The 25,057-nt window shown below is 39.8% G+C and overlaps 1 protein-coding gene across 1 annotated transcript in view; it reads left to right on the top strand.

The window, feature by feature from the left end:
• Window positions 1-25,057, top strand: part of LOC118335700 (furin-like protease kpc-1) — a 160,884-nt gene that overhangs the window by 36,105 nt on the left and 99,722 nt on the right. The window contains exon 6 of the mRNA XM_035672127.1: window positions 4,406-4,511. Within this exon, the coding sequence (XP_035528020.1) occupies window positions 4,406-4,511 (106 nt within the window). The remainder of the gene's footprint in view (window positions 1-4,405; window positions 4,512-25,057) is intronic.

Consider the following 25,057-nt stretch of genomic DNA (forward strand, 5'->3'; position numbering starts at 1 on the left):
TTCTGTTGTGTTTAATCAGCCTCTGGTGGACGTGGATATTGATTGAGGGTCAGTAATCTGCTCAGGGTTGGTAGCCTGCCAGGACCAGACGTGCATATGTGTATGTGTGTGTGCATGATAGCCTGGCGTGTTTGTTTGCTAAAAGCTGGTGTGTACATCATGGGTGAGCAGTACACACATACACACACACACACACACATACACAAACACACAAGGCAAGTGGACTCCATTGTATCATTGCTAAGGCTGAGTCCAGCTGCTCCAGAGGAGCTTGTTCAAAGCTGCTAAAATCCATACAGCATCCTGAACGTGCTTGCTGTGGATGGTGTATGCGTATGTGAGAGAAAGAGAGAGAGTGTGTGTGTGTGTGTGTGTGTTTGTATGCTATAGCTGAGGGGCAGCTAAGATAAAGGCAGAGAAGCCAGAGAGATTGTTTTGTTGTTGCTGTGTTTGCATGTGTGTTTTATGCATAGAGAAAGTGTGAATGTGCATTTGTTTCGTGCTCTTGTGTTGCATTAACTTTTTCACAAGTTTGTTTACATGTATTTATATGCACTTGACCATGCGTGCACATATGCGTATATATACACACACATATACATACACATACACATATATGTGTGTNNAAATGTGTATATGCTAGAAAGACAGGATTGGTTGTGTTCCAGTGCTTCAGAGAATGATTATGATTCTGTGCACAATTGTCTGTGTGTGTGAAGCTTGTGTTGTTGGCTTTCACTTCATGACAGTGTATATGTGTGTAAAGTGAGTCAGCATTCAAGATGACTCTCTGTGGGCTTATATCCAAGTTCACAAAGGTGTGTGTTTTTTTTTTTTCTTTGCACCCATACAGTATGTGCAATGTGTCTGTTGTGTCGCGTGTGTGTGTGTGTGTGTGTGCGCGCACTCCCCAGGGCCGGTCCTTGTGCTCAGATGGACGTTAGCTTGCTAGCTGCCTCCATTCATCTGCTTTATTCTCACACACTACAAAGCAGCACTGCTCCCTAGATGCAACCCTCTCAAACACAGACACAAGTGCGAACAAGCAAACTCACACACGCACACACGCTCACATATATACATTCCTCCTACTGTACATTACCAACTGTGGACTATCGTTCTACACCAAACAAGTATGGACCACTGGTCATTTTGAAAGAACAAAAATGTAATGGAAAGTTTTCTTTTAAGGTCTTTTTCATAATATAAATGCAAATGTGCCTTTTCTTTACAAGTTTAAATAGCCACTTAAAAGTTTTCTTATATCTAAAACTGGTGTCTTAAATATGATGACAATATTATAAATTAGCATTATTTTTCTCAGCATAAACTATTCATTGAGCTTGGGTTCTTTTCTGTACCCAAGTAGGTCCTAATGTTTTGTTGCTTTACTGACTTATATCATGATAGATGGTCATTGTGCACACTACACCCCTTCATTCAAAAACAACAGTGCCAACCTTGCTGATGCCACTTTACTAAAAATATTCAAAGACTTATCAGTAGTTTGATAGTAAAACATTTTTCAGGAGTGAATGCTGCTCACACATTCACAACAGACATTATACCATGGTCTGGGCAAATACTCAGTTCTCATTGACTTTAGGGTGTCCATTAATTACTCATATTAGACACCTAGTAGTACCAAGTAGTTCCTCAATATCGTATGAATATATCTATTCCATCAGTGTAGTCCTTCAGTGCCTCATCCTCTGAACACCACAGGTAGCGACTGAATGACAACTAAACTGCCCTTCTGATCAGTTATAATCATCTCACGCTCACACTTCGCTATTCAAATTATATTTACTGTTTGTCAACCATACACAGTGTTAATGACTTGTTAATGAATCTTGGTAGCATAATGTTAGCTCTCTGGCTCATGGCTAAGCCAAAGCGCTTTATACATTTTAAACTGAAAAATGTTCAGGGAAGGCTTTTTTGGGACTGAACCATTTACAGTAAAAGCTTTACTAAAAGTCTGATGTTAGAAGTGCTTTGAGTGATTAATTGAAATGGAAAAGAAATATATCCTCTGCCTTTTGGGTAGCCCTTTATTGTAATACAGTGTGAAGCTTATATTTTGTTACAAAAATACAAATCATGTTTAAGGAGACTGGTTTCTTCAGTATGTAGCCTGGTAAATGGCACCCCTATAGACTGAAAGGCTGATGGCCATCCACACTATGGAGGAGTGTGAAAAAACAACTTGTGTAAGTGAGTCATTATTAAAAAACTTTATATAATAATAATAATAATATATTTTATTTATACAGTGCTTATCAAAGAAACAGTTACAAAGTGCTTTATATACATAAGCAAAATAGGCAAATAAAATCACTGCTCCAGCCTGCAGGGGCAGTGCTGAATATCTCACTCACATACCTGCAAGTCCTCTCTTGTCTAAAATTAAAATAAAGGGTCTTAAACATGATTTAAAGCACAAACCAAAATGTCTGCTGTTGGCTCGCAAATCCATTGTTATTGAATGTGTAACAACTCTGAGGTCCACTGTTTGATAGGTACGCAGGTGCACACACATGCACACACCTATATACACAAACACACACCCTACCCCCTACTGAGCCATTTTTTCCCCATTGTGCTCTCTCTTCTTCATGATAACAACAGAGTTGACGCCTCTTGAAACACTCACTTTGAATATCAAATTGGTTGTGTGTGTGGGCAGAGGAGTTTTGGACAGCTGCTGACATTTTTAGTAACTACCTTTTTGGGTGTGTGTTTATGTGTTTGTGTGCACAGCTATTGTGTTGTTTTGAAGTGTTTAGTCTGTGTGCCTGTAAGCATATGTTTATGTTATATTTGTATGAAGGTGTTAGTGTTTTCAAGTGAATGTATGTAGTTTGTGGGGCTCTTCTGCCTTACCATGCTGGGGTTGTTGCTGTGAGAGTGTGTGCAGATTTGTGTGCGTCTGTTTGTTTATATGTGGGTGGATTTGTGGTTTGAGGTGCAAGGATGAAAGATCTGTCTCTGTGACTTTCTCATGAACTCTCCGGGGTCCTTATGGGCACTCTGAACCCACACAGACGGTGTTCTCGTACACAAGGACGTGCACACATTATCTCACATAAACACACAACCCAACAGCTTTCACTGATGCACATATAGCACAGATGATAAAAAGTATGTTCACATACAGTGCTGTATGTAGACCATGAGAAAACAACATTTAACACTATACATTGAATGACACTGCTTATTGTACTTTTTAATACTTAAACAATTCTATCATGAGCTGCTTTTAATAGACTAAATCTAAATGAAACAAATGGATTTGCTATGAGTAGAAACAGCTCTGTTTTGTAATTATATTGAGAAAATATTATCTCTTTGGCAGCAACAGCAGCAATATTAATGCCCTACTGAACACTGTGTAAGGTTCCCTGCAGGATAGGAAGAGAGGTGCAGTAGATGTCTTGGAACACAACAGTCTGTGGATAACTGTAAAGTTATGATGTTCAGTAGTTTAACAGGTGCTCTCCCAAATTACTAGCATTGCCTCCTGGGTAAAAGTGTACTTGTGGCAACAAGTGCTGTCATCATCAACACAGCTAAAGTGTAAACACGTTTGATCATTTTGAGGAGAGGGAGAAAAATGTTCACTCCATTTCCATAATTTTCCAATTTTCAAGTGCAGAAAGCAGAATAATTTAACAGATCTTATCAATATTATTTTTTACCATTGGCACAGCTAAGGCTGTATTCATCCAGAGGTGGCACACTGCAATACACTTACATCGTAGTGTAAGTGTAAAGTAATGCAATACAATGCAGTGAAATGTAACGGCTATTGCAAATTTCAGGATTCAAGCACACAATTTCCACCATTCTCCTATGTGTATGTATCGTGTAATGTGGAGAAGAGGATGAATATAATAATAAAGTAGGAAGAAATCAATATTTGCAGGTGGCAGGCAGGTGATTGGGTCAGGTGGTAAGCAGGGACAAGAAACTGCAGTTCCATCGAAAGGACAGGTGAAAAATGGCAAAGGAACAAAGGAGATGTTAGAAATCCATGGCACACACACTACAGAGAGCAAGCGGAAAAATAAAGGGAGAAGAGGATGGTGATGCAGACAAATGCATGACAGCGATAAACAGGCAGAAACACAACTGCGTTTTTATGCCATAATTGCACTGCATCCTCTGATCTGCATAAATACAACCTCCAGTTTTCCAAACAGGTGTACCAACCGGTGCAAGTTCAAAAAGACTTAACAATGTCCAACGAAAATTCTCAGGCAACTGTGTGTCACTGCTGGCAGAATATAGAATCTTAGAATTACTGAGAGATGCATTTGGGTTTATGTTGAACAATAATCCTCATTGCAGTGTTCCTTTTCAAGCAGGCATAATAATGTTATGCATGTATGTGTGTGTTTAGTTTGCACAGGGCGAGTACAACTCCAGTGGGTTTGACCTGAATGTGATGCCGGTTTGGAGCAACAACATCACCGGTAATGGAGTAGTGGTCAGCATCATTGATGATGGTGAGTCTAACCTTCACTGCAGCACAAACCCTCACGCATATGCTTATTTTCAATGAACGGTATACTGACGGTACATATTGCCTGTTAAATACTGTAGATTGATTGTACAAATATGGATTTTCTGTTAGCCAAAATAAAAACATTGGGGCATATATTGCAAGTAAATAACTTACTTTGTAACATAACTTATGCTTGGGTTCTTTCTGAGTGTAAGCTAGCTGGTATTTTTAATTCAACATTTGAAATTTTTTGGCTTAATACAATAAAAGCAAGAGCAGACCGCAAAAATATTTAGAAAATCATATGAAAATTGATTTTCTGAAAATGTACTTTAATTAGAGAATGGTGTTATGCAATTTTCCTTTTGTCAAATAGTTTGCAACATCCAAAAAGATTTTAGACTGCTCTAGACTTGTCAGGTTCGGTGTGATGAAGCTGAACTCTGGCCTGCTGTGGAGAGGGTGAATGATTTATGTTAGTACCCTGCTCCCCCTCCACCAACACCACCCCACCACCGTCATCTTCGTCTCAGTCACGCCACAATGAGAATTCATTTCTCTCTGATTGCTGGGATATCTGGCAACAAGGGAAATGAGAGAGCGGCATCTTATGGGCTCATTCATCAAGAACTAATTGAAGCCTCACTAGTCTCAAGTGCTGATAGAGCTGGAGTAGTGTTGGAGTGTGCTGTTTTTTATTTGTGTGTTAAAAGTGTTCATATGACACTCTTTTTGCATGATCCAAGTGGCTTTGACTCTGTGGTATGTGTGTGAAGGTGGACTTGGAGAAAATGTCCTATAAAAGTGTCATTATTCGGCGAAATGGTTTGTTCGTGTGTGTATCGATGTGTGTTTTTTGTACACTTGCATCCATGCTCGTTTGTATGTTGTCTGTTTTTGATAAAAGATGCTGCTATTATGGTGGACTGCTTTGGACAGAAGGCCCTCTCTTTGCTCTGCATCCCTTTGCATACAGACAGCTACTCAGTGTGTGTGTGTGTGGGGGGGGGGGGGGGGTTATTGGTGATGGAGGGTGGATACAGAATGAGCAAGCAAGCGAGAGAGAAAGAGAAAGAAATTAAACAGAGGAAGGATATAGAGTGAAATGTCAGGAGAAAGCAAGAGCAAAAAGGATTCAGAGAGGGGGCGAGTGTGTGTGTGTGTGTGTGTTTTAATGTATTTGTGTGTGCATGTATGTGTGTGTGTATGAGACAGAGTATTAGACTTGCACCACTGAATCTCCTCTCCTCTGAGGCTATTGTACTCTGCTCCACCTCTTTGTATTGATTCCACCGGGCAAGAACTCCCTCACTCTTTCTCTTTCTCTCTCCATCTCTTTCTCTTTCTCTCATTTTCTTGGTCTTTTCCTGTTCTTTTTTTCCTGTTCCCTCTTTGTTAACTAGGAGGTGACTTCTTCCTCTGGCCACCCTTCTTTTTTTTTATTCTTTCCCCTCCCTCTCTTTCTCCGTCTCTCCCTCCCTTCTTCCCTCTCGGACAGTCTGCCTCTCACATCTGAAGGATCATGTACACGCTCACCTTTAGCCACCTTTCAATCGATGCCTATTGATTTTAATATCACAATGAAATAAATTATTTTTCTTTGAGTGAAAGCGCTCCCGCCCCCCCTCCCCCTCCCCCCTCTTTCTCTATCTCCATCCTTCAATCCAATTCCTCTGTTTTAGAGAGGTAATGTAATTGGCATCTGTGGCCGGTCCTCTCCAAGCGTTGAATCATGTTCACTGTGCCACCTTCAATTTGTATTCTTGTGTTTGGGTTTGCATCTGACTCGAGTCTGTCAGACTATTCTCCCACAGTTACACCATTAGATATATTTTCATTAGATTTGTTTATTACTGTACTACATGGACATCATCATGAGACCACCTTTGTCAAGACCAGGACTAGTCAGGACAGAATCAGGACTCCAAAAAGGTCCAAAGAGTCTAAGTCAAGTCCAATGGTTTTGCCATTGCCAATGAGATGAGTTTTGGCAGCCAGGCGTACGATTGGCTGCCTGGTGGCCAATGTCACTGCTTGTTCTAGATGGATTTTGAATTAAACCAATACTAATAAAAGTTTTCAACAAGCATGCTTCATCAATCGTTTTGTAATGAAGGAGGACGTTACTTCAGAAAACATATATATATAACATTTATCGCTGGATTCTGTCGAGACCATTTACAATGTTTGGCAAGACCAAATCTGAGTGTAAATACCAATTATGTCTAGATTGTCTACTTCCCTTTCTACAGACGCGCCTTTACGTTTTTATTTTGAGAAGACAGTCAATTTTATTCAGAGATATAAAGCCATTAACATCTCTCTTTCATTGTGTTTCTCAAGTAGTACATCAAGAATCTGTTAATGACATTCAGTTGTGATCAGTCTGCATTAATTTGGATTGATTTAATGAAGCAGTATATTACACTAGTATATTTCTGTCATGCTGAAACTGTTTTTAAAAAGTGCAACAATTAAAGAGCTTTTTTTTTTAATTGCACTGAAGTCATACTGTGCCTGATGTCTAGTTTGTATACTGCAGCTCTTCCTTTGACATTTCATGTAAAGTGAATAATTTCTTAGATGTCCCTATACTGAACCCTGCAGACCACTTTCACATACAGTGTACATCAACATAAACAGTAGTCATTAGGCTGTCGTCCACTGATTATGACCAGTGAGTGGGTTAAAAATATAGATTCATCAGTAAAATGGCCCTCCGCCCACTTTGTTCCATGACAGCCCCACAGTGTCCCTGTCACCCTGCTTTCAACACCGGCCTTCGTCCCTCCTGGCTGGGCGTCCCAAAAGCACTCCAATATCGATCTGCGCTTACGCCATTGTCATTATATGTCATTGGTACACAGAGAGACACAGGACACGGATTAGGTTGGTGAAGGGATGTAGAAGGATAGATGGATGGAGGGAGAGAGAGAGAAAGAAAAGAGAGGTAATATACACAAAGAAGACTGAGCAGTGTCAAAGATAATTCAGTGAGCTGAGTGATCAAAGATTACTGTAATGCAAGACTTTTATATCACACTGATTTGCAAAGAGCATGGAAATGGTTCTTTTAAATTATGTGTCTTACTCTGTTCTTAGCAGAGCGTCGCAATAGTATGTAGGATATATACAGATAAACACCACTTTGAGCCCATGTATGTAGACATAGCATCTTTTTTATCTCTTAACAATTACAGTAAATTGAAGATAGTGTGATTTTGTAGTTGTACCTTGAAAAGCAGTCCACTGAGGGAATAATGTGTGCCCAATATAGACGCAGAGCTGTATTTATGTTGTCATACTGTATGTATTTATCTGTTGATGTAGGAGGTGCGATAAAAGGTTTTATGGCTGATTCTGAAGGCTTACGTAGCTGCTGTAAGAGGTAGGGCTGTATTTTTGATATTCTACAGTCTCAGCTGATTGACTTAATGAGGTGTGTCCGTACAGCATGAAAAGCATTTATTGTACCCTCTTCACATGCTGCACGTCACAGTTGTACTTAGTGTCCTACAGAAATCCTGCAATTCTCACTAAGGCCATTAGGATAATTAAATTTGTACTTTACTGTACATTTTTAACTGGTTTTGGTGGTCAGCGCATTATAATCAAAGATATCCAAGTTACAGGTCAAAAGCACAGCTTTTGCTTTTTTAACTGACTAATACTGAAGCAGTTGGTATGGTATGCTACTGCTATGCTAGTCATTTGTATGTGTTAACTTAGCCACGTACCAGTGCAGAGTTAGTTCATACTTAAGTGATTTCTATCATATTACTCAGTATCTGAGTGCACACTATATTTTCCCGTTGCTGTGTAAACAAAACAGGCCATCATTTCCTTAATCACTGCACATTTGAAAAAAGTGTTACACACAAACCACTTAACACACAGCCGGCTGCTGTTGAGATGCTCCTTCGCACAAAATAATAATAGCGTGATTATCATGATTATCTTTCACCACCAAGCAACAAAGTCCTTGACAAGTAGCTAAACAAAGTGGTCGCCAAGCAACGCCAAATTACCTGTATGGGTGTAATTTTTGGTTATTTCAATTATAAAAAAGTATTTTGCAACTTCTCTTTTTAAAATTTGGCAAAAAGTCTGTTGCACTTAATGTTACGTATTTCATCCCCATGGGTTGTTACCAGGCTGGTGATTTCAACAGAGAGAGCTGAGGTTGGTAACTGTGTATTAAGATGAACCTCATCTTTACAATGTGTCTCTGTATTTTTACATCAGTGTCTATAAATACTTTGTGTGTGTGTGTGTGTGTGTGTGTGTATGTGTGTATGCAGCCATGCATTAAGTCTGGCTTAAGTCCAAAGAGTGTCAGAAGTCTGTGTGTGCATGTGTGTGAGGGGCTGTTTGGTAGAAATGACACTGGCCGGCTATATAAAAGTGTGTCTGACAGGGGCAGTGACGGAGTCAGCGCTTTTTTTCCTCCCTCCTCACCCCCCGCTGTTCAATCCATCCAGCTGCTGTCACCACAGGGGAGCAGACAATCTATCAAGGCATCGGGATGCATTCTCCTCACCTGCGCCGCGCCTTTAATGAACAGCCAACATGATCCCGGCTGACAAGCAGGAAATGGATGTAATAAAGATTGTTTCTGCATGCTCTTTGCATCCCTGATAAATCACCTCGCTGTGCAACAGATACGGGAGCCACATGGAAATTTGATTTCACACGGCAAGGGGGAGGAAGAAGAGAGCAGTGGGGGAAAAAGAGAGCTGCTAGTGGCAGGGTCACTCTATTTTATTCCCCTTTTTTCTCCAGCAGAGCAGTGGAGCAAGGTGTGTGGGGGTTGAATGAAAGGACTGTTGTTTTTTTCTCTTTGCCTCGGCTCTTACTTATCCCACCAATGCTCTGTTAAGCCTGGAACATGCCTCTGTTCCTGTAAGTCTATAAACAATAACAGACGATGTGTGCAGACGTTTACATTGGTGCCTGTCATCATACTTGGACGTAACATTAACGTGTGCACTAGGGGGCAGGGCTGCATTTACCATAACTAGATCACACAGGAAATAAAGAAGAAACCTGAGGATGGAAACCTATTTTCATCCTGAGAAAATAAGACAATAAGATAAATAAAAAAATAAATTGAAAAATAAACAAAATACAACGTCTCAGTGTCTCTGGAAATTTTTCTCTGCTGAACCAAACAGAGCTTGATACACAGGACCACAGATGTACACAATGTGTAGAGTTTGGAAATGTGGACAAGGGTCCCCTGGGAGCCTCTGCAAGCTACAATAAAATACCCAGAATCTCCGATGCATTTATACTCATATGTCAGTTATTGTCACTAAAGTCTTATTTTCTTATCTTTTTTAATTCTTTATCACAGGTAGAATTGGGTGGAATTTTAACATTGTGGGACTATTAAAGGAATATCTTATCTTTATAAGAGTATTTACACAACAAAAGTATTTACATAACAACAACAAAAGCACAGAGACATTAAGACATAGATTAAATGCGTGAACAAAAGACTAAAAAAACAAGGAGTGAATTGGTGGGTGGTCTTATTTTCTTAATACAACACCAAAGAAATGTGCTATTGAAACAAAAATGTCACTGTTTCCAGTATGAATCAACTTCTAGAATCAGCTTTCTTTCTTTTCTTTTTTTAATTTGATTCATTTTAGTGACATCCCCTATGCATTCTTGTTGTTTTTTGAAACAGGAGGATTACTGTTGGAAAACTGGTTGAAATCTTCTTACTCAATTGTAATTGTTTATGATGATTTGAGCCAGAGGCAGATAAAAGTTTGTCATGTCGGTGTCTAATATATATATTTAAAAAGACAACTATTGTCCAGCTGACTTTTTAGCTGATGTTTCCGGTGACACGTCTTAAAATGAGAATATTTTAAAAGAATTTAAAATATGCACTTGATGATGAATACATGAAATTGTGCCAAAAGACTGAGGCCAAAGCTTCCTGTCCACAGCATAAAAGTCAGCATCCTCACAAGCCAATGAAGAAACAACATTGTTCTCAAATTTCAGTGTAGAGCTAGTTAGTCCTTGCATTATGTATGATAAGAAGAAAAACTGTAAGATAAGACTGTTTCTAACAAAACCCTGTTTAGCTGCTTAACGTACATACTGCAGGCAGCTGGTGGGGTGAAAACTTTCGCAAATCTAATAAAGAGGAGGACAGGGCTACTAACGTTAGCTTAAACTTGTGATTGCTTCCACGCAGCTGTCTTTGTAAATGTAACCTGGAACCCCACAAACTACTGTAGCTAGCTAATGATGTGCTCCTTGGCCTTGGAAATAACGCTCTCTTGTTACTGTAAGTAGCAAGTTAGTTAGCAGGACATGCTAACATTAACGTTGAGCAGATGAATACACTGTTTAATGTGTTATTTACACTTCGTCTCTCGTGTTTTTGGTTTTGGAAAGGCTTAAACATACTAAAAAGCTAAAAATGAACCCATATAACCTACAGGATGAATCTTTAACCTGCGTCTCTCCACGCCAGGTGTTTTTGTAGCAAACTGAGAAAACGAGGACATCCCCTGCAGTAACATTTTAGCATGAAGGCCTATACAACGCTGCTACACCCCCAGTCAAAGACAAACTATGAGACCAAACAACACATCACACCAGCAAGCATTCACCCACATGGCCTGCTGTCCAAACCCACTTTACCAGCCCTCTTAACAGAAAGGCATTCATATTGCAGAGTACAGGGAGAGCGAGAGAAATGAGGGGGGCGAAGAAAAGAGAATAATGATTAGAGCTGGGGAGAAATAATAGTGGGGGCGCAGGAGAAATACATGGGGAATGGAATATAGGAGAATAAAGGGAGAGCGAGATTGAGATAGGGAGAGGACGGGAGAGGGAAGAGTGAGATAGGGAGGGAGGGGAGTGGATGCAGATATGGGGGTGGGTGGGTAATTTATGATTTAATCTAATGCAGTGTGGACCTGCTGTAAGTCACACAGACCTCAGCTGGGAAAGCGAGGGAGGGAGAGATGGAGAAATCGAGAGAGAGACATTAACCTTTCCTTGAAGCGAGTGTGGAGCTCTTTTATCTGACCACCATCCACCCCTGTAAACCTTTTCTCCTCTCCACCTCTACTTCCCGCTTCCGCCGACTTTACCAAATGCTCCTCTAGGCCTGCGTTTCCCAAATGTGTTATGTAATCATGATCAACTTTGCTTCTACAGTTAAAGTAAGAATCTCAGAATAAATATATGTTGATTTTGTTGCACTGCATTTTAGCGACTGAAGGTAACATTGCTACAAACACCTAATGCCTGGTATGTGTTTTGCACAGAAAGTGAAATGCCTACATGTCTGCCTACACTTATGATGTGTTTGGAACCGAAGAAGACTATGGCAGGAAAATAAACTCTGAAGAAACTCTAAACTTAATCAACAGAATAAAGCCCAAGGAAAAGCTGTCAGAAAACCGCCCACACGGCTTGACTGACAACTTATCGCTGGGAAGTGCAGAGTAAAAGCACCAAAGATGGAGACAAACTAAATAACAAATTGAGAAGGATTACAAAATTTCACATCAGCAGAACATGTATGTCTGTATTTCCAGAAACTCATCCTGCACCTCAGTATGAGGTAACAAACACTCAATCTGCAACATAAGCTGCCCCAGTAATCAGTCGCTGCCGCTGGCATTGCCGCTGGCATTTTAGGCTGCTTTTGTAACTCTTGAAAAATAAGATATGATTTTCACATGTCCACACTGCTTTCTTGAAAGAAATATGACCTCAGTTGATCATACACAGTGTGTCTGTGGTATAGTGTACCAGTCAAGTGATGTAGTGATGAGTAAACAATGACGTGCTGTACAGCCAGTGGGCATTTTGCAGCAATCAACAATCAGTATTTTATTTATACAAGAGTATACAGTATGTATTATGCCTTTCTCCCTTAAGCTGCCCAGTCCTTAAAATTTAGGTTTTGATTTCGTTCAACTTCAGATTTAACCTGTTGATGTTGATCTACCACAACACAGATATATTGTACATGATCAGGCCACATCATGCTTGACTTATACTCTGCACCATAACTGTGTTTGCATTCTTTCATTTACTTTGTAATGTAGAGTGACAGTGTGCTACGCGAACAAGAATATTACATCCAGGTAACTTCTATTTCACTTTGTATCATTACTAAGTAGGAGTCTACCTCCCTGAAATTGCTGTGTTTACGTTCTTTTGACTGTATTAGAGAGAGAGGACAAGGTTTGCAGTAAGATAAGACTACTGAACCTTTCCTCCACTCACTTATTGTTGTCTTCACAACCTGGTGGCCTGGAGCCAAGGTCAGGTGACAGCATAGGCTCCACCATCAGTTGGGGTTGAAGTTTCAAAATGAAAAAATAAATAAATCTTGAGGAATGGAGTTAGAAATATATGAGACCTGCAGACTGTGGCCTATAAACGTTTATAAATGGTTGTGAATGTGCTACTGACTGTCAAAGATCCAGCGGACACAAAGAGTCTGACAGCAGCTCATGGCTGGTTAGCTTGGTTGCTACTCTGAACGGTGGTCAGTCTGTCATTCTGATTGGTGTTACCTCCCACATCACTCACCCCATAGCCACAAGACCACACCACCCTGTATGACTCTCCTGTGCAGTCCTTTGCTGCATTTTTAAACTTTGCTGGGAAGGTGGGAGCCAGCAAAATTTAGGGCTTCAGTTACACTTTAAGTAAATATTACAAACTAGAGGAAAAGTGTAAAAGTGTTTAGAGTGAAGATGGAAGATCAGAGAGAGGACATCGAGCAACGTCCGGGTGGCAGGACCTTGACTACAAAACATCCTCTGTACCAAGGATACCTGGAGAGAGGGCAGACTACACATTCACATTCACATAAGTGGCAAAGCTCAGAGATAGTGAATGAGAAGAGACAGGAGTTGTCAAAAGAGGATGACAAAGTTAATTACAGACGACATACAATAAAAGAGCACTTATGAAAAAACACGAAGTAAACACTGGCTGGATCTCCTGGAGGATGGACACTTGGATCAAGGAGCCCGGTTTCACTTATGGCACAGCAGTGTTATTAAATAGCACTTTTACATTATCTGTTTGCAGACATGTTTTCAGAAGAAGCCTGTCCTTGTCACTCACAGGCAATCCAGATGCTTCTTGCTGTTTTCTTGTACTCATGGCATGGTTACCAAAAAAGGAGCCGATCGCTGCTCTCCAAATGCAGTGAACGAATGGATTCAGCAAATCGGAGAGATGCCATGGTAGTGGGCTGCACCAGCGCCTACTACCGGAGTGCAACTCTTGTGTCTGCATCAATAATCTCTCTCCGGAGAACCATTTGCCTGGATAAATATTGGTTTTGCTTTGGCCCCTGTAATGGCACCCTGTGCAGGCAGCGGGGCCTGTAAGTGACGTTGTCTGTCATGCCGTTGGCAGGCTGGCGTGGGAGTCGTTGGCACATTGTGGGGTCTCTCCAACGCTCATTTGAATTCGCTCGTCCCCAATCATGCCACTACACTCAGCGACTACACACTTCCACACTCCACTCACACACTACTCCCACTACCTGTTTGGGCGCCGGCGCTCTCATTTGCATGAAATAAGATGGAAATGGAGCCCTTATTTATGCCAACAGAAATGGAGTGTGTTATTAAGGGCACTATTGTGCAAAAGAGACGGTGGCGGTAAGAATACATTACAGAGGCTATTTCTGGAGTGGCTCGAGTCACACAGAGGGTAATGCTTTACAGGTCCCTGATGACTTCTACAGTCTGGGCGCCAAACACTGGATAAGCTGTGTGTATGTTTATGTGCATTTTGTATGTGAATGTGTGTATTTTTGTTTATGCCTCTGTTCATTGTTTGTGTCTGTGTGCATTTATCCACAGTACCTATATGTTTGTGTGTGTGTGGCCGTGTACTTGCTCACGCCTGGTGAATATGATTCTAGGAGATGATCATTTGTATATTGCCTGGTGATGGATGGGTTTCCTGTGATTGACAGGTCTCCATTCATACAGGCTTCATTGTAAGTCTGTTTGTGTTGTGTAGGCTGGGCAGGAGGGAGGTAGAGCTCCATTTCTGTCAGTCAGGCATTGATACAGCGGTTCGGATCGTTCAGTGGGTCATTTGCGTTTTATGAGAAGCTAAAATGGGAGGAGGAAAAAGGTCTAAAGGGAGCTGTTGCCCATTATTTTGTTCTACTTATTTGTGTACTGAAAGGCTGTTGTTTGTGAAGTGCTATGACAGTTTAAGAAAAACTGATCCCGCTAAAAAGGAAAATGTACTTGTTTTTTTTAGCCTGCACTTGCAGCATCTTCACATATTGCATTTATAATTCATGTATTTTTTTGCCATTATTGAGTTCTTCAACACATTTCTCCTAGAGTTCAATACCAGCAATTGAGATCCCAGTATTTCCCCGGATTTCTTGTCAAAATCTGTTAGTTTCCAGAGAAAAATACTTGCTAGAACCCTGCATTTCTTCTGCTTGTCTGTCTGTTTGCACCTGTGTTTTAGTTTTCTTCATAAATACTTAACCATTGGCATTACTGCTACTATACAAATGTCGTGGCCATAGTCCAACCTTGAAATGATGAATTATGTTATTTTCGTAAAATAGCTGGATCCGCTTTTTATCTGCACTGGTCTCCATTTATTTTTCATGCTAAAATTGAAACATACTGTTAAGCTGCGTGACACAATATGTTTTGCCATGCCAACAGTGGGCCTCTAGGGATGAATCCTATTAATCTGGTGATCCCCTTACTCTTCCTGTTGTGTCACCAGAAAGTTGACATTTGTGTTTTTTTATGAAATATCTCTGCAGCTATTACATGGACTGCCATGGAGTTTAGCTCAGATGTTCATGTTTCCCACAGGATCAGGAAAACTTGTAATAACTTTAGTGTTTACTTTGGTGATCCTTTAGCATCCCATCTGGTGCCATCAGGTCAGAATTCACATTCGTTCAACACTTTGATATATAGCCAGTCTACCAAATCAGCTAAAGCGGTACATTGTGCTAAAAGCTAATAAGCAAATCTTAGCATGCTAACACACAAACCAATATGGTAAACATGGTTAGCATTGCCACTATAATCATGTTAGCATGCTGCTAGCATTTAGTTTAGCCTCACAGAACTGCTGGTGTGACCGTAGACTTCTATCTCAGACATGCAGGATAAAGCTCCATTCCTAAATTGTTGAGTGTTCAACAGGTGGAGCATTGCATGCGTAGATAGCCTTAATGTTACAATTAAGTGTCCAACAACAATGCCCCCATTCCTCAAACCAGCAAAATAACAAAAAGAACAAAATGAACATGAAATGAAAATCCAGTGTGATTATGAGAGTAAATCCACACAGTAAACACACACAGGATCAGATGATTCTATATAGCGTGTTTTATTTTTTTGTGGTACTTTTAAGATCTGTTGTTCTACCACATAAGCTAAAGAGTAACATCAAAGTTTGAATAAAATTTTAAAAAGGAAATATTCCCAGGAAGTATTAATTTTATGATCATGGAAACATCATTTTACCCATTCTGATATTTGCAAATCTCTTTCTTTGCACAGCTGCAGTGTTTTTTTCACATTTGGGTTTTTATGTTTTGGGAAAACAAACCCTAATTTTCTTGTTACCTTCTCCTCACCCCAGTGGACAGCTAGCTCTTTCTCTGACCTAACCCTGCTGACCTTTTACATCCAACCCAAACCTGAACCTGCTCTACCACTAACCCTTGATTGGCCCCTGAGTGACCTGTGACCTTTGACCTTATCAGGTCTTGTGTTCCCAGGCTGCCTCTCTGGAGCGAGACCTCTCTGGGTAAATATTATGAGCTGCTCAATCGGGTGAGCCCTGCAGAGGCCCCATGACATGGACAGAGGAGAGAGTGAAAGAACAGTGAAAGCTGTAATTGTAAAATGTGTAATCATATAAAAATGAAATGATTTTCTTCCTCTGCTGTTTGTGTTTGCATTAGTTGTTTTGCAGTCATGTCCATTTGCATCTGGATTTAGTATCATACTTAGCAGCTTATGGTGTTTGTGTCTGTGATGAAGGAGTGTAGTGAAAAAGACCAGACTTGTTTGTGAAGGCCCTACCTTGTTTTGTTGTTGTTGTTGTTGTTTTTCGCATGCCTTGTAAAGGAGTTTATTAGCATGTGAGTAGCAGCCTGGGAGCTTGTGTCATCTGTCGCCCTGAAGGGAGGCCATTTTGAAAACTGGATGTTAAAACAAGAAGAGAGAAGAAAAAAAGAAAAAAGTTGCACATTAACTGGAAATTCCCCCCTCCCGGGGCTAAATTGGTGTAAATGGTATTGTTCCCCTCTCTGTCAAAGATATATGGAATGTCGTTTTCACTGATGGCTTCAGTAAATGCTTCAGCCAGGCAGGCGTATAGATATAACAGATCAGCTCCAACACTGCATCTAACCACTGGGCTGTGTAACTGGCCCTATACTGCATTTGTCATGGGATGTGCGTGTGTCATGTGTTTGTGGGTGTGTGCGTATTCACAAGCATTTAGGAAATGGAAACAAAGCAACCGAAGCAAGTAGGGAAGGGAAAACGGAAAGAGGGGAAAGAATGGAAGGAGAGATGGAGAGCAGAGAGAGAGCTGTTGTCGGGAAAACACAGATCAAATAAGCTAATGTCAAGGCCAGTGTGGTACCATAACTTCTCCATTCAACGAGAGGTCAAACTGGGGTCAAACTCTATTGATTTCTCTCCAGTCTTTGTGGCAGTATTTCTTTCTACTAATAGCAAATGCAGGCCTTCACCCGCACTGGATGTGATTTCTCTGTAATGTACAGAAGAGAACTATTTCTGGATTGATACTTAAACTGTCTTTCTTACATCTCTTACATAAAGAAAAGCAAACATTCTGATAGGAGAAATAGTATTATGTCCTTACTATAAGACAAAAAAAAATGAATGCATGATTTAGTTTGCATCTGTTTATCTCTGTACAGTTTTCATGCAGATATGTGTGTGGTTCAACTGTATGTTTGTGTGGGTGTTAGCTTATCATTTCTCATGTACACTGCATCAGTATGTGTGTGTGTTCACTTAAATATCTGTGTGTTCCTGTGTTCGCTGGCGTGCAGTGATGGATCGCAGCAGTTCCCTGTTTACCTAGCCTCATGATTTCCTGTGCGTGCATGTAACAAGTGGAGTTTGGCAGGATTAATGAGCACACAGCTTGCTGAATGGGTGTTTGGCTCCACAAAGCACTCCATCATGGCCTGATGCTGCTACCATATCCCTCACACACAAACACACACACACACACACACACACATACACACACTGTGCACTTTGCAACTCACCACTTACCCCTGCTCTTAATTACACATGCTTAGCCAAGTCCCATTAAGCAAGCCCCCCCATGCTAAACAATGTTAAAGCATCCACATTTCTCATAGAGTGTGGTGTTTAAATATAGTCTCCACACTGCAGCGTGTAGGAGGTAAATTGTTCTAATATATTTGCTCCGGAGAGGCACAAAGGAACAGATAGTGATGCTCAATAGAAAGTTTCAGTTCAGGCCCAAAAATATGTTAATTATTGTCATGTTTTAATTAGTGTCATGTTTGTTTGGGTGTAGATCGAGAGGTTACGAACAAGAGAAAGTACTTGAAGAGTTTTCAGGTGACCTACTCTAACAAACCCCCTGGTAGCCATCTTTGCAGTGTGTGTCCTAAGGGAAGCAAATGTAATGAACAACGTATGTATTTTTAAATATGCATAAGAATGGCCTCAATAAAGTCTAATAGACATGTGCTGTTTGGACTGAAAATGAATGAATTTTGTTTGGACAATGTCAGGTGTGTGAATGTTGTCATAAATCATGATTCACTCGATAGAAACACATTTATCAAATGTATCTAATTGTAGTATTATGTTAAAGAGGAAATCCACATATTTTATAAATCACACTAAATTTACTAATTTTAACTTTGGGGAGTTAGTATAGTGTGTTCAGTAGCTTGTGATAGCAGTTGTATAATGTGTTGTGTACCTCAGGGGGAGCTTTGTCAAATGACACATACTAGGGAGGGTAAGTTAAACACAAACTGTGATTCACTGTTTGATGAGTGTAGCTCACATTGGATACTAATGCATGCCTATAATGCGGACTGACTTTTTTATTTGTTTGTTTCTCACAACCCGGCAACTTTATAGAAGTACAAAATCACAGCAGAACTCTTTTAGCATTATAAAATGTCTGCTTAATAAATTACTTTCTGGCTCGAAGCTAGGTGTGGCTAGAATTTGTACAAAGTGGGTTGCTTTATAAACTAGCCTGATTGCTAATCACAAAGATAACAATGGTGAATCTGTTTGTTTTGCTTAAATTAGCCCTTTTTTTCTTTTGTAGTAGAGATCTTAAGACTAATAAGAAAAAAGTTTACTGTATCACTGTCAGCGACATTCAGCCACACATAAGATAAGGGTTTATGTTTAATCACTACTTATGCATGGGCGCTATAATCAGTCTGCATGGCTATAGCAGTTTATTAGTCAGAGATGATCTCAGATTATCTGTGTTTCACAGGTAAAGATCCCTCATACCACCTCATTTGTCACATCAGTGTTTATTATTTAAATGTTGCATGTGTCTCAGTGTCCTAAAGCCTGGAGCTGGATACATAAACCTGAATGCATAAAAAGTACATTTTCAATCCCTTGTGTGTGTGAGTTTCATAGTTCTGTGCACATATGTTTGTATTTGTTTGTTTTTATGTGTGCACCTCAGTGTATGTCCTTTCGCCTGTGCATCACATGATTTGCAAACAAGTACTCTTATTCTGCTTGTATATGTTTGTGTGTGTGTGTGTGGCCAGAAAGGGGGGCTGGTAGAAAGGAGGACAGGAGGGTAGAGCAGAAATCAAATCACTTAATTGCTGCATTTTTCATCTCCATCTTTTGTTTTATGGCGGCTGAGGGCCGGCGAGCGACTCTGGCTGTGATTCATGGAGGTTAGGGAGGCCCGTGAGCAGCGCCATCCCTCATCGGCACCCGGCCGCCTGCGTACCCAAAGCACCCACACAATTACTGTGATGAATATGACTTGTTTTGTTTTTTTCTGTTTGTTTGTTTTTTTTTTTCATTCTTTTACTTCACTACCTTCATCTGGTTGTAGTGGGAAACGGGGTGGTGCTTAATGCAGCCGCTGAGCTGTCAGAAATAAACAATTTACCATTTTAGGTTCATCCCTCCCACTGCACCCCTCCCTCGTGTGAGCTGAGCCCACTGAGACTGGGCGAGAGCAGATACAGACAGATAGGCATGCATGGAGAGAAGGAGAGGGAGATCCAGATAAGGAAGAGATATATAGGGAGTAGAGACGAGGGATACGGTCATAGATGCTGCGAGGAGATGCGGGGAGTGGAGGATATCAAAATGGAAAGAGGGAGTGGTGATGTTGTGAAAGCGGAAGGAACAGAAAGGTACAGGAAGTAAGTAGGAGATACTAAGAGATATTACATGTCTGAGAGAGAGACGTAGAAGATGAGAAGGAGGTGGATAAGAAGGAGGAGGACAGATAGTGTGTGGGGGGGGCAGCACCGGAAGGAAAGATAAGGCAAAAAGAGAGTAAGGAGATAGAGGGATGAAATCATAGAGAGAAGCTTTGTAGTATCATGTTGGGTGTGTGACATGTCAATACTGTACCTCCTGCAAGGTTTCCCTTTGTTAATTTGATACACACTTTAGATCACTTTAATACATAGTACAAAACCAATGTGTATCATCAGAACACAATTTCCTTTTGAGCCTGACCAATACTGGATTTTTAAAGCTAAATGCAATATTTGGGAGTTTAAGATCCAGCAACAATAACTGGCTGATAATTGTTTTCTGTTAAGATATACACACAGCATACACAATTCTATAAGGATCACTATATTTGGTTACTAAAGAGAGAAATCTAAACTTACTAAACTGAACTAAAGCCAAATTTAACACACATATAACATTCAATCATAAACCATAGTCTTCACTTGAAATTAGTACTAGTAACTACAGCAATATAAATACAATAAAAATGTATTAAATTTGAGATGAGAACTGCAGCCTATTAAACCTTTAAAAAAAGTCAGAACTGTAATAAATTCTACTGAACATAAACATTAAGCCTGTATTATGAACACACCAGCATGTATTTTATCTGCGGATATTAATCAGATTTATCTGTGATCAGCTACAATCGTCTGATTACATTGGCTTGGCCAATATCTCAATTGGGTTCTAATTTCTTGTCTTCAAGTTTGGTAATTTAACATAGAGAGTGCAAAACTTTGTTTTCCTTGTTTTCTTATTTTCTTATTTCACATTGTAATGGATAATGAAGGTATTTATTGGATTTTGCAAGTTATTAAAGTGTACACATAGGTTGAAAATCTAGATGTATTACTGCCCGCAAATAGGTCTTTTTCAGAGCAGACATTTTGACTTGTCATAGTAGGAGAAGCATTGGTGGTTACTAGAATTTTTTGCAGTGTTTGCAGGTACAATTTTGTGCAGTGGCTCGGAGATAAAGTTCCTGTCCTTTCTTCTCTTCTTCACTTTTTTGTCTTTCGGATCAGCACCTACAATCACTGGCACTTTGCCTCATCTCCTTCCACTGTTATACTTCATCTGTCAGCACCTGTCAATAATCAGGTAATATAAATCATTACTTGATGGATGTTTTTATCGTTTTGGTTGTTGAACGAGATCCCACTGTGTCTGCTGCAGTTGTCCAAACTTCTACCATCAGCTCCTTTAACAACAGATTGTTGAATCTGGTAGCCGTCTGAAAAGGGGTTTTGCATGCAGGGGGAGTGGTTGTTTTGGGAAAATTGCTGTTAAAGTTTGTAATTTTATGCCCAGTGCAGTTGGTACTGCAGTTTTAAATATGTAAATATTTGAGTGTATTTGTATGTTTTATAAAAACTGCAGTACTCATAAAATAATAATATATCTACATTGACCATTCTGCCCCAAATCACGATTTTTTTAATCAAATATATCAACTTAAATGTTAATGCTGCTAGAGCTGCCACTGCTGTCCAGAATACACTCTCTATCTGTCTCACTCACGTACAGTACACACACAAACTCTCATGGCACATAACACTGAGGTGCACATAAACACACACAGCAGCTTTGATCACACTCTTGGCAAAGTAAACCTGCTCTGGCAGTGAGGTTGCCTCCCCATCGTGTCTCCATAAAGGAGTGTGTTGCACCGGGGCCTCACACACTGCGCGGAACACAGAGGAACAGACAAGAAAAAGCAGATGAAACAAAAGCTAAGCTTCAGACGTCACGTCCGCTCATCACTTTGTTTGTTTGTGTGTTTGTTTGCATCCCTCACAGCGGTGGACAGAAGTGGGTTGGCGCATACTGGGTGGAAGAAAGAGCTGCAGGCAGGGACAGCGCACAAGTGTTTGTGCATGGCTGACGATTTCTGATTATTATGAGTGTTTTGTGTGTGATTGCATCCACACCCTTCTGGGAGTGAGATGAGTGTGGGAGTTAGAAAAAGTGACGGTCAATCACGTGATGTCAGATATCAAAGAAAACACTATACAGCTCTGACCACTGAAGGGGACCCAGTTAGCTACAACTGCTAGTCTTCATTAGTGACTATAATACATTTCTACAAGTGCACAATAGTTAATTGTGTTTTACATTATTAGTAGAAGCCAACCATTGCTTATTTGGGATACATGGATGAATGTAGCTGGATATTCAACATGAGCAGTGACGGCCTCAAAGGCTGAACAGACAAAGAAAAGAGCAGCCACCTAGAGAAAGTCAAACTCCATAAACAGAGATGTTCAAAGACATGGCAGCAGTCAGTATTTAGCACCTAAAAAGTTTGTCATCTACAATTTTCTGGTTCCTTTCCTTGGGATTTAAATGTGAAACCAGAGCTGCTGCCTGTAATAATGCTCTAGTCTCAGGTAGAGATATTTAACCAAGTGCAGGTTACATTTAAAAAAAAGTACAAGCTTGAAAGCAACAGAAAATCTATGACACAGAAACAATACAAATTATATTTTCTTTAGTCCAAAACCCAAACAGACTCACCATTTTATCCTGAAAACACAAACATCTACACTGATTCGATTTAAATGAATCCCCTCTAAGCTGCAGTCTCTCACAGACAATCTCACAGTGCAAACACAACAAATACAACCAGCTTGGTGGGAGTTGTTTGCTAATTTTCTACATTCCCTGTTTTACATTTCTGTAGATAACTTTCTACTGCTTTCATTACATAATGAGATGTGTGCTATTTTTGTTTTGGTGGTTAAAATGACGTCAGACTTGAACATTTTACTGATCCAGAAACTACTTGTTGCTTAAATATGTTGCACATATTTCTCAATGAATGTGATTTCAGGCCGGCACTAAATGAGGACCAATGGGCCAAGCTAAATCATTATTTTAAGTTTGTCCTGAAATATTAAGTAGGGTGAGTAAAGTAAAACACGTAATTTCACTTTAAACACATATTTTTATAAATACAGAGATTGAATGTTGCAGATGTGTAACAACTTCTATCATTTGTCAAACTCAATTTAAACCCACTAGGATGAGAAAAACTAAACTAAACTAAAAGTAACACATATTTCACATTTTTCACATCCTGAACAGCCGAAGACACGTTTGCACTAGTGTGAAGAAACGAACAAAAGGACAGGAGGGCAAAATCAAATAAAGGAAAGATAAAAAGGACTAAACTCTGGGAAAAAGTTGTGTTTTATGCCAACTTCTTTTTTCAATTTCATTCTTTATTTATTTGTGTTTACTTGTTCCTTTTATGTGCTTTTGGGTTTCACATGATTCATGCATCTATGAAACACACTCAAAATATATTGTTGATTATTTCAAAAATGCAATCAGATAATAAACCTAAAAGTAAAGGTTGAATGGGTTAAAGGATCAAGTGCTTTTGCATGTTTACTGGTATGTCTATTTATATTATTGCCAACACATTTCAAAGGCATCACAGATTGTTTTAGATTTTTATTTTATTTTTTCTATCTTGCAGTCAGTCATCTTTTTCCTTTCTAAAATTCATTGATGTAGGGTATAAAGATGAACGTACACACACTTGAAACATGCTTCAGGTAATTTATTTCTAATACATCAGCATTATACATATATGTCATTCATCCACATCTATTATAACATACAGTATATAATCAGCTCTTCCTTTATACAGTATTTATAGATACACGAATCAGAACAGAACAGCCAGTTAATGAGGAAGAGTTCAGTGCACCACTGGCCGCAGGGCACACTGTGTAAGTGTGTGCACGTGCACATATCTGTGTGTGTGTGTATAGACTGTAGCCAGCTTTTAAATATTAATCTCAAGGTCAAAGGGAGGGAGCTTTTTGATATTCATGCAGGGTGCTGCACCCTTTGCCTGGTGCTGACGCCCTACCCACGCTGCTGCTCCTCTCGCTGGCTCACTGGGTCATTATGTCTGCCACTGTTCCTCCTTTTCTTTCTCTGATGTGTTGGCACAATATTGAACCTGACTGTCTGTGCTCACAGACACAGAACATATGCAGCCATTTAAAGGTGCTACATGTACAGTAACATAACATTGAGAATCATTACCACATTCAAGATTAGCAGCTTCTACAGAGACAACATTTGGTGCTCTTGTGAAACATTTTGTGAAATGCTTTATTGTTATGATTTCAGATTTTCTGAGTGTCAGCTGAGAGTGAAAGTCTAATTTATATTGTATACCACTTAAGTTATCCTCTTCAGTTAAGAAAAAGAGGAAACAAAGGAGCAAAGGTTGACCTCAGGAAGAGAGAGCGTGATTAAGTAGCAGCATTTCTTTCTAAGAGAAGCTACAGGTTTTAGAGATGCTCTCATCCTCTGATTTATCAATATCTAAATCAATGCTCAACTCACTCAGTAAATCTCAAAGTCAAATACTAGTCTTTTTACCATATTGAGTAAATTGCAACACTTTGCAGCATTTTTTAAACCTTATAGGACAGTATAATTCAAGCCAAAATAATGTTGCTGTATGAACATTTCAACAGCATCCTCACTTAGACTTCACTAAGTGAGGTGTGCAGATGTAAGCAGTAAAAAAGGGCTGGTATCAGATTGGTTCTTGTTGTTGTTTCATGGCGGTAAGGTGATTGTGGCTGTGGCAGTGTGTGTTCTCCAAGTTGCGCTGGCACGCGGGGTGTGGTGATCTGCAGTGGGTGTGATCTGAATATTTTGCCTGCAGCGTTCAGCTTTGACTGGTGGAGCATTTGTGTCACCCAACTGAAATCTCCTCCTCGTTATCTGGAGAATCTTTAGACAGGACGACAAGGAAAATATCAAAGTCACAGGTGAGTAGTGACAACAGAACTTAAAGTATGTTACTGTATGATTATTCAAACTAATGCCAAGTTGGATAAAGTTATGAAATTTATATTATATAATATATAGTATTACAGTATATATATATATATATAGTATTACAGTATTATAGGATACATTAATGATATTTTAAGGAATATTATTATATTGAAAGTAAAGT

Source organism: Morone saxatilis, unplaced genomic scaffold (genome assembly GCF_004916995.1).
Source record: "Morone saxatilis isolate NCDOM2014 unplaced genomic scaffold, NCSU_SB_2.0 Contig24, whole genome shotgun sequence".
NCBI classification, from domain to species: domain Eukaryota; kingdom Metazoa; phylum Chordata; class Actinopteri; family Moronidae; genus Morone; species Morone saxatilis.